The sequence below is a fragment of the Eubalaena glacialis genome, chromosome 9 (genome assembly GCF_028564815.1).
Source record: "Eubalaena glacialis isolate mEubGla1 chromosome 9, mEubGla1.1.hap2.+ XY, whole genome shotgun sequence".
NCBI classification, from domain to species: domain Eukaryota; kingdom Metazoa; phylum Chordata; class Mammalia; order Artiodactyla; family Balaenidae; genus Eubalaena; species Eubalaena glacialis.
In genome coordinates this window covers 84988574-85002542 of record NC_083724.1, presented here as the reverse complement: position 1 = coordinate 85002542, position 13969 = coordinate 84988574, and the positions used below count along the sequence as shown (strand labels likewise).

The 13969-nt window shown below is 44.7% G+C and overlaps 1 protein-coding gene across 1 annotated transcript in view; it reads right to left on the bottom strand.

Annotated features, from left to right (window-relative positions):
* Positions 1–13969, bottom strand: part of NTRK2 (neurotrophic receptor tyrosine kinase 2) — a 379554-nt gene that overhangs the window by 67107 nt on the left and 298478 nt on the right. The window contains exon 18 of the mRNA XM_061200555.1: positions 8258–8492. Coding sequence (XP_061056538.1) covers positions 8258–8492 — 235 coding nt within the window. The remainder of the gene's footprint in view (positions 1–8257; positions 8493–13969) is intronic.

Genomic DNA, 13969 nt, shown 5'->3' with positions numbered 1-13969 from the left:
AGCTCATTGAGAATAAAGAAACAGAGACCATGATGGCACATCAGGTGAGTATGGCATGGTTTTCTTTGCTCTTCCCAAACCCATTCACTTTCAGTTCCTTTTTACCTGTAGTAGAACCATAGTCTGTCTAGGTCTTCAGAAAGCCACTGATCTCTGCAAGTGTATTCAGTCCTTAGTCTTGGCCCATGTGTGGCCAGTGAGGTATAAGAAGGAGTCTTTGCAGAGGAGATGTTCTGGGAAAGATTTACTTCCTGATGAAAGGAAGGCATGCAGGTAGAAACTATCTTTTCTCTGCAGCCATCTTGCCCCCTTCCTCCTCCAATTGCATTTTTGACATGTTTGGAGTTGCTGCACCCATCTATCAGCCATGAGGAAAAGACCAAGAAAATGTCAAGTGCCAAAAAATTGCTCTGACATTGAAAAGCTTCTGAACCAATCAGAAACTGCCCACCTGTGAACTTCCTGTCATGCAAACAAAAGCAACTCCCTATCTGCTTAGGCCATTGCTAGTAGCTAAATGCTAAATTCATTCCTAACGGATAGAATCATAAAGTTAGAAGAGAGAAATTGGAGATTCAAACCTTTGCCTTTAGGACCCCAGTCTGATGCTCCTTCCTCTTTACTCCAGCTAACTCTTTGTTGCCAGCTTCCTTTTTTAAGGAGCTCCGGTCTCAGTGATGCAAAGATATGGAATGTCACAGACATGAGACAGCTGAGGCCTGACTGCTTCAAAAATGGGTAAAAATGGGAGGAAGTACCTGCTGAGGATACCTATCTGTACTCTGAGGAATCAGAATCCTTCTGGCCCATCCAAGTCAATGGGCTATGGCCTACCTTCCTTCCCAGCATACCTGAAAGCACACTTAATTTCTGTATGTAGTACTTCCATGTACAAAGTGGATGGGCTTTTGATTTCAAGAAGAAGAGACTCAGAAAACTGAAAAAACAAGAGGATTTATGCCATCTCCCGCTAACAGACTTTACTAGTTAGGAAATGGATGGAACCAGGCCCCTGGACAAAGGATCTCCAGGCCAGCTCTTTTGTGCAGGCTTTGGCCGCTTTCCATAGCCCTTCTTAAAAGGCCACAAGTCCCAGTAATAGATTAAAGGCTCTGAGGCATTCTGTAGAAAGGAAATTATTCTTACCTTAGTGACCATGGATCTCTTTTACTGGTGAACAGCCTCTGACAGCTCATGGTTCCAGTTTGAGAGATGCTGCTCTAGGCCAATCAAATATGTACAGCAGTGGAGTTGTGGGGATCTGTTGGGCGGATCTATTTTCATAAGCTGCCAGAATGCAATCTGACATGTCACTTTCTGGCATAAAAACTCTTAGTGGCTTCCCACTGACGAAAGGACCAAGTCCAAAGTCTTTGGCATGGCAAACAGGTCCCCATGAAATCTGATAGTAGCCTAAATAGCCTACTTTTTTAGCCTCAGAGGCATGCAAAGGAGTCCCATTCCCTGGCCACACATCGTAATGTTTACATTGCCATCTCTTGTCCTATGCTACCTCCTATACCAAGAATTCCACCCCTCCCCTCCTGGCCCCTAGCCTTCTTGCCTCTAGAACAATTTTGGGTTCATATCTTAAATACCAGCTCAAATGTCATGTCTCTGTGAACCCTACTCTGGTTTCCCAGTGTAGGCTGGTGGCTTTCTCTTTAGGGTTCCTGGTACATATTTCTATTACAGCATTCATCACATTATCCCATGTCTAAAAACTCCTCCTTTATTATTTAGTACAGTGTCTAACACATAGCAGCTGCTTCATTAATGTGTGTTGAATGAATGAATGAATGAATGAATACTCACCCACCCTGTTGCAACTCCAAAGCATATGTGAAAGGTTCATAGGGAGGCTTGAATACAAATTAAGCCAATTTAGAATCTTGAAACAATTTATGCCAATCAACTTTTATATAGAATTAGTCTGAACTCAGTGTTCTGATTTCTCTCCAACAGACAGGTTCCTCCGAACTGTGCTCTCTCTAACTGTTGTACAAGGCATAAATTGAAGATGATTTCCAAGAATAAACAAACTCTTACATTTCTGGGGCCACTTTAATCAAAAGAACCCAACCAGAAAGGTCTATAATTGTTTATGTGAAAGTTAAAAGTCATTGTGTGAGTATCTGTTAAGGAGGAAAATAAGGAAATGGTATCTGCAAAAGAGAGTTAATGACATAGAGGCATTCTTCTTTCAGGAAGGGATTGTGTTGCCTCTTAAAATGAATGCCATGCCTGGCTTTATGGGTTCTAGGCAAAGTATATCAGAGGAAGTTTTTCTACTATAGTATTAATGTAAATAAGTTTAAGCTCTGAGCTTTCTACTGAAAATAAATTGTCTGAGATAAGGATGTTCCTATATTTCTGGCTTTACTTCCTGAAGACAGCACTCCTAGACTCAGAGACAGGCTATCTGCAAATCTGAGTATCTTCTGTATTCATCAACAGGGCTAAAAAGATATGCTCATCAAGGCTTTTCCTTATGTGTGTCCTGTTCAGCATACATAGTATGTGCCCTGCACTCTTACAGTTTGCACAGATACAAAGATATATTAGACTTGTCCTCTCCCTGCTCTCATATCAGTGAGAAGACATGCACATGAACAGGTTTCCATGATGCAACGTGCTCTATGCTGTAATGCTTATTTATATGAAGTATTGAGGGATCACAGATTTGTGAGCCATTACTCTGCGTGGAGAAAGTCAGGGAGGAGGTGGAACTGGAATTGGTAGATGCCATGCTGCTCCTCATAGCGGGAATGACCTGGGCATTTTATACAACACACTAAAAACATCTGTGGAATGAGCTGAGATCTATCTATCTATCTATCTATCTATCTATCTATCTATCTATCTATCTATCTACCTATCTACCTATCCATCCATCCATCCGTCTGTCTACCTACCTATCTAGAAATGTTCACATTACATACAAATATTTCTTTTAAAATAAACACATTTTGGGCTTCCCTGGTGGCGCAGTGGTTGAGAATCTGTCTGCCAATGCAGGGGACACGGGTTCGAGCCCTGGTCTGGGAAGATCCCACATGCCGTGGAGCAACTAGGCCCGTGAGCCACAATTACTGAGCCTGCGAGTCTGGAGCCTGTGCTCCCAACAAGAGAGGCCGCGATAGTGAGAGGCCCGCGCACCGCGATGAAGAGTGGCCCCCGCTTGCCGCAACTAGAGAAAGCCCTCGCACAGAAACGAAGACCCAACACAGCCAAAAATAAATAAATAAATAAATAAAATTTAAAAAAAATAAACACATTTTTTCAAAGACCAAGGTATGAAAGTTAATCCTTGATTATTTCCTATGAGCTTGTCCAGTTCTTAAATTACCTAAGCCTTCTTCTCTCCTCTATGGTTCAGGACTTTATTTTCCAGTTTATTACCCCTCTTCCTCCAGGGTGGGCAGATTAAGGGACAACGTACTGAAGTTCAAAGCAGTTCTTTTCCTACTCGTTATATCAGCTTATTTTAAGAAAAACCATCGTCTTTTCTCTCTGCTGTTCATAAACTGTATTGAGCACTTGAAGATGATTTCTAGACTTGTTGTTTATATCATTTTAACACTTTAGGATTCTGACCATGGCCTTGCTTAGCCAAGCTATATTCATTTGCTTCTTTTTATCTCCACCATTAATCAATTTGCTGATTCTGCGTCCTTCTCTTTTCTTCTTAAGTGAAAGATGGATTAAAGGATAGGATTTCTTACCCCCTGCCACCATAAAACTAAAGCCCAAAGGGGTATAAGACTTAAAAGCGAGGATTTCAGATGTTTGGGGCTCTCTACTCACCAACGGTCACATTCATTTTAAATGCATGTTGAAGCCAAATTGTGGAAAATACCAAAGTGCACATTAAAAAAATTCAGTGGATACACTGTGGCATAGTAATGACCAAGTAGAGTGAGATCCTAGGTCTCTGACAGAAATCTGTTTCAGATGCTTCCTAAATGCCAGGCTTTGCCAGTGGAGGGAAGGAATAAAAATGAAATGAAAGACTGGTACTGCAGAGCTGCTAATTAAAATTATTCAGAGAACATAAATGCTAGAGTAATTTTGGACCTGCCATATCAGGCTGGTTTCAATGCAAATGTAGCGTTCCAATTTCTTCCTTCTTTGGGAGGATATAATTAGCTCAGCTGCAACAGGGTGGAAGCCTTGAGGCAGCCGTTTCCTGGTGCTGCCAGCTCCCCCATGATGGAGAAACAGCTGCCGCCCGCCCCTCCTGCCATGGATCGCACAGAGCTGGGGCCACCCTGCAAGGCTGCTCACAAGCCACCATGAGCTGAAGGCTCAGGCTGCCAGTGGGACTGGTTCTTGCTTAAAGATAAGGGACATGTTACTCCTTAATAATCCAGTTGACTCTAGGCCCAGTCGCCATCCTTCCATATAAGATAGCCTTGGTGAACTCAAAAATCCTCCTCCGTTACTGTGGCAGGAAGGATACTTAACACTGGTGATCACAGCCCACATTGGCCACAGCAGCTCCCCACCTCGGAGTGTGCAGGCTTTTGGAGAAGCTAGGAACAAAACAATGAAGAAAATGTGCCCACAAATGAGAAACCGGAGCTGTAAGGAGAACCCATTCCCCAGCTACCATGGCAGAGAAGATGAAGAGACACTGTGATGGGGACAGGCTCAATGCTAAGCTTATGGATGATCCAACAGGTGGGTAACTCATGTGAAAGCAAGAGTGTCCTGGGAAATAGCCACTGCATGATGTACTCAACTCACCTGCAGAAACAGAGCACCAGCTTCTACTTGTCGATTTGACAAACTCAAGAGAATGGACTCTACTGACAGACTTTTGATATTTAAATAAGCAATAATATTCTACAAATGAGTTCTATGACAATAAATGCTTTCATGGAACCAAAAAGTGTACCACCATTTTGAAATTTTAGAGAAGGCAAAATAGAATGCATAATTTCTTAGTTTTCCTAAGCTACCATCGAAGTGTCAGGTTCTTACACCCATCATCCACTTTCCTACCGGCTCCCACCCAGGCCCACCTATCATAGAGGCCAACGAAAGGCCAGTTTTTTTCTCCGCCTCCTCAATGGAAACAACAAACAACCAAGCAAACATACAAACCCTGCAGCTGCCACTGAGTAATGACCATGGTGGGGGGATTAAATCAATGTGGCATCTGAAGAACATTTCTTAATGACTGGGATAGTTCCATGCAGAACATTTAATAAATAAAGGAACTGGGAATCATTATTTCCTCCAATCAATTCAGAAGGAAATACTTCAGAAAAATGTCACTTAAGTGGAGGATTTTCTTTTCACCAAATCAGAATATATGGTAGATGACAAATGACAGTGTTTTTATAATGCATAAATGGCCAAGGCTAACTTCTCATGTCTATAATGATGGTTACTGTTTTGTTAGTATTTTGGGGGCTTTTTTTATCGAGATACAATTCATATACCATAATATTTACCCTTTCAAAGTATACATTCAATGGTTTTACGTATATTTACACATATACTAAACAATCATCCCACTATACAATTTAAGAACATTTTCATCACCCCAAAAAGAAACTCCATATCCAGGACCAGTCACTCTTCGCTCCCCATTGCCCCTCAGCTCCTGGAAACCACTAATCTATTTTCTGTCTGTATGGATTTGCCTATTCTGGACATTCCATATAAATGGAAGCATGTAGTATATGACCTTTTGTGCTTGGCTTTCTGCACTCACCATAGTGTTTTCAAGGTTCATCCATGTTGTAGCATGAATAAGTACTTCATTCCTTTTAATTAATGAATAATAGCCCATCATATGGATGACCACATTTTATCTGTTCACCAGTTGATGGACACTGAAATTGTTTCCACTTTTGAGCTATAATGAATAATACTGCTATTTCATTTGTGTACAAGTTTGTGTGCATGTGTGTGTATGTGTGTGTGTGTCTGTGTGTGTGTGTGTGTGAACATATGATTTCAATTCTCTTGGGTATATACCTAGGGGTAGAATTGCTGGGTTATATGGTGACTCTATGTTGAACATTTTGAAGAACTGCCAAACTATTTCCAAAACAGCTGCACCATTTTACATTCCCACCAGCACTTTATGAGGGTTCCAATTTCTCCACATCCCCGTTAACACTTCTTATTGTCTGTTTTGCCAAGTGGATGTGAAGTGGTACCTCACTGTGGTTTTGATTTACATTTCCCTAATGACTAATGATGTTGAGCATCATTTTATGTACTTATTGGCCATCTGTACATTTTCTTTGGGGACACCAAAAGAATCTTAAATCCTTTGCCTATTTTCTAATTGGGTAATTTATCTTCATATCATTGAGCTTTTCAGTCTTTTTCCTCTGAATTATTTTTCTAGAGATTATAGAAAAGGACACTGAGTTCTACCTAGTTCAGTCCCGGTTTTGAGAATGAAGCATAATTGTTTCGATTTGGATAATGATAAGGTTGAAAATATTTATCAAGCACTTATTTTGTGCCAGGCATTCTGAAACCTTTATTAACTTACTGCGAAAGGGAGAGCTATTGCTTGGGCCACATATTTCTTCCTTGGATGCTCATCAAGATCAGCAAAGATTTCTTAAGGAAGAACTCATGCGTTCCTTTGTCTCCTGAGACCGGGAAATGCCCCATTCCCCCCTTCCTGCCAAGGGAGCAGAGCTAACAGAGAAGATGCATCCATTAGCAGGTAACCTCCCGCCATGTTTTAGCTATCTGTAATAAACTAGTCAGTCATTGCTAGACTCAGGACGGGTGCTTTGCAGCTCTGTTTTGAACACCTGAAGTTAAGACTGCCCATGTTTCCTGAAAATACACACAAGAAAATCCTTTACAATTTGGTCTCCATCCTTTCTTGCTATATAAAACATGGACAATGCTCATCAAGGTGACAAAGGAAGAAACCCCACAAATCAACCTATAGAAGAATACGCAGCAAGGCAATGGATTCATTGTCTTAGACTAATTGTAGGAAAGTCAGCTCGGCTAAAGGGCAGAGGCACTGGAGGTGAGGGAGGCTGCAGGGAGGAGTACAGGAGACAAACTGAGAAGGCTCCTCCTCAAACATAAATCATAAAGGGCAGAGCAAAGGCGAGAACAGGCATTTTCTTCACCAGCCCTAACCTAGTATGAAAGTTAGTCGAGTTCTAAGTTTTATCCTCTTTGGTAATATATTTCTAGAACATTTATTTCTTTTTCTTCCTACATCTCTCTCCCCTTAAAAATCAAGCAAAACAACAAGAAAACAAAATTGGGGCTTTGAGGTGGTAGAACACAACCCAAATCTTCACTTTCAATATCATGACTTCCCGGTTTCCAGAAATAACCCTTTTCTTTCATACCCAAGTTCTGAGATGTCAGTTGACAAATCTAACATGCCAAGGACGCCAACTCCAGGTAATCGGTGGATTTGAATTATTGTCTATAACTCTAGCTGTTAGTGGTTCAAATGGTGGAACCCCAGGCAGACTCGGTAGGACAGAACCTCTTACCAAGACGGCCACTAGCCAATCCACTTTCAGCCAAGATGGTTCTGAGTGGGAACTTCCAGGGTCTTAGCGTACTTTCATTTATGTGAACCAGATCACCTTAGATCCAGCCTCAAACAAAGGCTCCTGGCATAGTTTCACAGAATCAAATCCAAACCTCAAAATCCTTTAACCTCATGGCCTCCTGGAATTTTTCCAAGGGTTCCCCTGGCAGACCTCTCATGTTGATAACTTTCCTCTTGGAGATCTCACATGCAGCTCTGGAGAGCCATGGAAAGAGCAGGACGGCGTTGTGGGCAGAGCTGCGTTTCCCCCAAATTTATATGTAGAAGCCTGAGCCCCTAGAATCCCAGAACACAGCTGCATTTGGAGATAGGGCCTTTAAGGAGGTGATTAAGCTAAAATGAGGCCATTAGGGTGGGCTCTAATCCAGTCTGACTGGCGTCCTTATAAGAAGAGGAAATTTAGACACACAGAGAGACCCCAGGGATGCCCGTGCACAGAGAAAAGACCATGTGAGGGTGTACATAGCAAGAAGGCACTGTCTGTAAGCCGAGGAGAGGAGCCTTAGAAGAAACCAACCCTGCCGCCACCTTGATCATGGACTTCTAGCCTCTAGAACTGTGAGAAAATCAATTTCTGTTGTGTAAGGCACTTAGTCTGTGGTATTTTGTTGTGGCAGCCCTAGCAAACTAATACAACGAGGGGCCCCCAGGGAAGGATGGCCCTGGGGTCTCTTCTTCGGTACCGCCACTCACCCTGTAGTAGTCAGTGCTGTACACGTCCCGGGACATGCCGAAGTCCCCGATCTTCACCAAGAGGTTCTCGCCCACCAGGCAGTTCCGGGTGGCCAGGTCTCGATGCACGAAGTGCTGGGACGCCAGGTAGACCATGCCCGCAGCGATCTGCTGGGCGATGTGCAGCATCTGCGACTGCGTCAGCTCCGTCGGCGGGTTGCCCTCGGCCATCAGCACGGCGTCAGGTCCGTGCGCCCTGGGGAGAACACAGAAGGCCTTGCTGGAGCCTCAGCTCTTTGCCTTGAGGGTCCCTTTGCCCCACATCAGCTGCTGGTGCGGAAAGATGCTGCCTGACTTAGCAAAAGAGGAGGGAAGGATGCTCCACCCACAGTTTTATCTCTAAAGCCTCCAGAGCACCTAGGCTTTATTTCCCAGAAAGTCTAGCATTTCCAGGGCCACGTGGGCCTGAATAAGTGCCCCCCTCGACACACAGACAGGTTCACATTTTAGGGTTCTGGAACTATGCTGGGGTCAGGCACTGGCTAGATCCCGAGACCCTGAAAAGCAGTGGGTGGACGAAGCAAAAAACAAGCAAACAAAAAAACGCAAATCAAAATAAAACACTGGGGGAAGAGTTTGGCTCTCCTGGAGTGAGGGGTCACTGCACCCCAGCAGGAGCCCCAACTCTGTCCTGCCAGCCACATGCTGCAGCAGAGGGCCCTCACTCCCTCCAGAGTGCAGCTCTGCTCTCCCCTACTCCGCCTGCTCTGTGGCCCAACATGGCTTCAAGCTGCCCATGTTATCCCCAAGCCCAACTCAGCAGAATCCCAGGGCATCCTCATCCTGGACATTCATTCCCAGTGAAAAATACCATCTCCTTCGGCCCACCCCTACCCCTGACCTCCAGCTCAACACATGTCCTGGGCACCACATAGAAGAGCCTTTTGAATCACAACACATTTATTCTTTTACTGGGGCAAGTCTTATTCCCCACACTATGGCGGGGGGCAGGGGGGAGTGGTGAAATATGGTGTCTTATACCTTCTTTATCTTCTGTTTTACACACCCAGCCTTTTCCCAGCTATGTGACAACTTAAGGCATGTTAACACTGGCATGTGCTTCAGGGAGGGGAGGGTCCCAGTCTTAGGATGCCATCATGAACCGCTCCCACCCCCCTTTCCAGATTCCCCACCCCGGAACCCTGCTGAGCCGACTGGAGTCACTGCCCCTGACGGCCTGAGGGGTGCTGCAGGGCAAGGAGTAAAGGTGTCCTTTGCTGCTGGACCTGCCAGGGTGGGAGTCAAAGGGCTTCTGTCTCCCAAAGGGAAACAAGGGAGAAGATCTCCTGCAGGACAGTTGGAAGCACTTAGAACAAACATAGAGGATTCTAAATTTTAGAATTTAAAGTGGGTGACCCCACCTATGGGGGTCCAGAGCTATATGAGTATTTGAAAATAAGAGAGCCAGAATTACCCAAGACCATCCAGCTCGTTTTGCCCCTCCTCCGACCCACCAGCCCCATAGCCCCTCCCATCGTGGCTCCAGCCACAGTGGTTCCCAAAACACGCTGTCACCAGATCACTCACTCTTGCATTTTCAGAGAACAAGCACTGGACAAGGAGGTGAGGAGTTTCCCAGTCCTCGCGGTGTCCAGCCCCATGATCTGGGGAAGACTTTTAACTTGTCCAGTCTGGAATTTCCCCATTAGGCAAAAATCCATAGGGGTATTATGTTGGATGATCATTTAGGTTCCTTTTATCTCTGAATATCTGGATTTAACCATTCCTGTTTTTGTACAAGGCAAGTCCTGACACATTTCACCTCCATTCAAACTACAGCCCCGACTGCCAAAGGTCACACGGAGGAGAATACGGGAAAAGCTTCGGGCTCTCTCCAGCTCAGAATCTCCCTCTGGAGTAAGAAGTCTTGCAGTGCAGTGGCCAAGGCTCTGGGTTATCAGAACTGAATGTGATCTCCTTCTAACATGCTAGCTGTGAGCTCAGGTAGGCTACAGAACGTCTCTGGGCCTGTTTCCTCATTCTGTAAAGTGGGGATACTGACTACACCTTCCTAATAATATTACACTAACAGGGGATACTTGAGACTCTTCTTGTATGGTGCTTTGTAGACTTTCATTGGAAAGCTGGAGAGAAAGGCTTTGCAAACAAAGTTTTCTTTAAAAAAAGAAATGGATGGTGATACGAAAACACAAGTCATCATCTGTGCATTTCTTTTTGTGGTTGGCCAGTGATGGGGCTCTCAGGGTCAGCCCCGCCCACCTCACTAAAGGTCACTCAAGCCCAACCCTTCCTAGCACTGAAGGGGCAGGGGAAAGTGACAGTGTTTTCACTCATCGTAGGAGACACCAGGAAAAGGACCTAGGGATGCACATAAATTATGGGAAATCCTGAAACAAGCAGAGAATATAGGCCAGGATGAAATCTTCATAGATTTAGTTCAAAGAGTGAAATAAGTTGTTGAATTTTCACAGCCTTATTTCAGCTCCAGAAACCCAGACTCCTCTAAGAATCTGTCTGTTGCAAAGACTCCAGGAAAGAGGAAAAGTTAGAGGCCAAGCACAAAAGGCCACCTCTGTGCAAAGCCCCCATCTGCCAGCTTTCCACTCTGCAGCACCGCAAAGCTGGCGCCCTCCAGGGCCCTCTGCACTCCACCTCCTTCCCTGTGTGTTGGGGCAAGCTCCAGCATTTTTTTTTTTTTAACATCTTTATTGGAGTATAATTTCTTTACAATGGTGTGTTAGTTTCTGCTTTATAACAAAGTGAATCAGCTATACGTATACATATGTTCCCATATCTCCTCCCTCTTGCATCTCCTTCCCACCCTCCCTATCCCACCCCTCTAGGTGGTCACAGAGCACCGAGCTGATCTCCCTGTGCTATGCGGCTGCTTCCCACTAGCTATCTATTTTACGTTTGGTAGTGTATATATGTCCATGTCACTCTCTCACTTTGTCACAGCTTCCCTTTCCCCCTCCCCATATCCTCAAGTCCATTCTCTAGTAGGTCTGTGTCTTTATTCTCGTCTTACCACTAGGTTCTTCATGACCTTTTTAACCAGCCGTTTCTCCTGCTTGGTTCTGGGTATTTGAACAAGGATCCTTTTAATAGAAGAAGCCTTTGAATGCTTTGCTTGAGCAGAAAGTCCTGCTGTAAAAACAGGGCAGGCGAGTCTTCTAATCAAGTTCTTAAGAGGAGTATAAACAACGTTGACAACAGCCCTTTGCTTCACTCCACAGGTTACCCCGCAGCTCTTGGAAATAAAAACATATATCACCTCTTCCAGGAGAACACGCCTTAAGAGGGGAAAGCACCACCGGTGCCCTGGCTCGGGGAGCAGGTAGTAGCTTCAGCGGGATTCTGACGAGGGAGGCTGCCCACACTGCCTTGTTCGGCCTGTTGCCTCCCCCAATGGGGGTGACGGCAGGACTTAGCCACACTCCTCTGGCTCCAGAATTCTACAGGACACTGCTTTCCTTCTGGTTTTTTAATGGCCACTTCAAGAGGAAGTACTGACATGGTTAAGACTATGGGTTTTGCAGCCCTGGCTATGGGTTTGAACCTCAACTCTGTCACTCACTAGCTGCTTGACTCACTTTCTTCAACTGTAATATGGAAATGATGGTAATAATAGCTTACTATGTTGATACATTTAAAACATTTACAATGCTTAGAAAGGCTCAATAAATAAATAGCTTTTTTTTTTTTTTCTTGGCCTCGCCACGCAGCTTGCGGGACCTTAGTTCCCCGACCAGGGATCAAACCCTGGGCCCCGGCAGTGAAAGCACTGAGTCCTAACTACTGGACCACCAGGGAATTCCCAATAAATAGCTGTTATTGCTTGAAAAAAAAGCTGTCTCTATCTTCCCCTCATTGGAAGGGAATTCAGGAGAATTCTAAGGGGAAAATTGTCCTCTCCTTGAAAGCAAGGACCATGCTTGACTCATCTCCCAGCCAACCGAGCATAGGGCCTGGCCATGTTGGTCCTCAATGTGTGGCTTTTGGATGAATAAAAAGGGTGGGAGGATAATTGTAGACATTTGTCTTTATAGGGCAGTTCCAATGACACTTGGGGACACATTCATGGCAGTGTAAGGGCTGGGTTCCCTTCCAGAAAGAGAGGACAGACTGTAGTTCACAGCACATCCTTGGACCTGAGAACCTGATTCTTGGCATGGAAAACCTCTTGTTCCCAGAGTCCAGCAGATTCTGAAATGGAGCAGAGGAGATTTTCAAGAGCTCCATGCCCTGTGCAAGCTGCCAAGGGAGAACTAGGTGCCTGCTCCTTCTGGAAGGCAGGAAGGAGAGCAAGGGATGGAACTGAAAGTGAAAGGATCAACACACACACACACACACACACACACACACACACACACACAGAGTCTGAGCTCACAGAGGCATTTAATTGCATCCAGGTGAGTACATTTGAATTTATTATGCTACAGTTTTTGGAAAGTACCATTTTAAGTTAGGGACATATCCTAAAACATGGGAACAAAGGAAATTAGCTCTGTAAGCAGCAGACCTCAACCAAATTCAGCTTCTTTTCTTCCTTTCACATTAGATCTGTCAAGATAATGGGCAAAAGCTCCCATCATCCTCTCTCCTATCACCTGTGCACGTGTATTCACGAGGCTAGGGATGGTCAAAATGATCCAGACTGTACAAACCATGGGATGACATTTCTAAACACAGCAGTACTCTCTCACCCTTCCACTGTTCTCTCAGCAATTGACTTATTCCTTAAACTGTACAGTTCCTGAACCTTCCAGGGGCTGCATGAAGCTAGTGGTGCTGATTTCTGTGGAAAGCTCTCTTCAGTGCCCGTAGAAACTAGAGGAGGACAGAGCAGTCTAGGTGCTGCTGTAACGCAAAAGGCATCACTTCCCCGGGATTATGGACGCCTCAGCCAAAATAAAGAGGAAAATGTGTCAGAGAAGAAGGGTTGTGGGGACAACATCTATTGATTACCTGCCATCACAATAGTCCTGACACTAGGCCTTGAAATGGGTGTTATCACACCCCTTTTACAGGTGAGGAAACTGAGGCCAGTGAGGAACATCTTTCTTATTTCTCCTAAATTATACTAATCTTTCAAAGATTAGTTCTATTTTAAAGAAAACAGTATGCTAGAGCCAGATGTGACTTTAAGAGGATCTAACTCAGACCCACCTGAGAGTTGAGGTGGCCGAGGTGGTGTGGCTTGAGACCCACCCAAGGGACCCAAGCAGCTGATGCTGAATAGGAGGGAGAACCCGGGTCTCCCAGCCCTCACTACTGGGACCTCTTACTCTTTCCATTGTTCGAGATCATAAATGTGTGGCTTCCATCGTGCCTCTGCTTAATGCAAATGAAAGCATCGCTTGTTTTCCTTCACCAAGGAGGGTCTGGATCAGCACATTTCTTCTCTCCCCTGGTAGATACGGGATGAGAACACTCACTATGGGCTCCAGCAGGGTGACACCAGCTTCCTCTGTCTCTCTTATCAAATTCAGCTCTCCTTTCGATTTCTCTCAGCTGGTGTATGAATAGAAATCATTACTAGCAGAATTCAAGCTTCTGCTTGTTGAAAACTTCCTACTTGCTCCTATGCTACAAGCTTTCTATTTATTCTAATTCAGCCCTCATGCCTACCCTGCTGGCTCAATATTATCATCAGAACAGCTAAGAGACTTACCCAAGGTCATTCAGCTAATAAATGCCAGAGCTGAGATT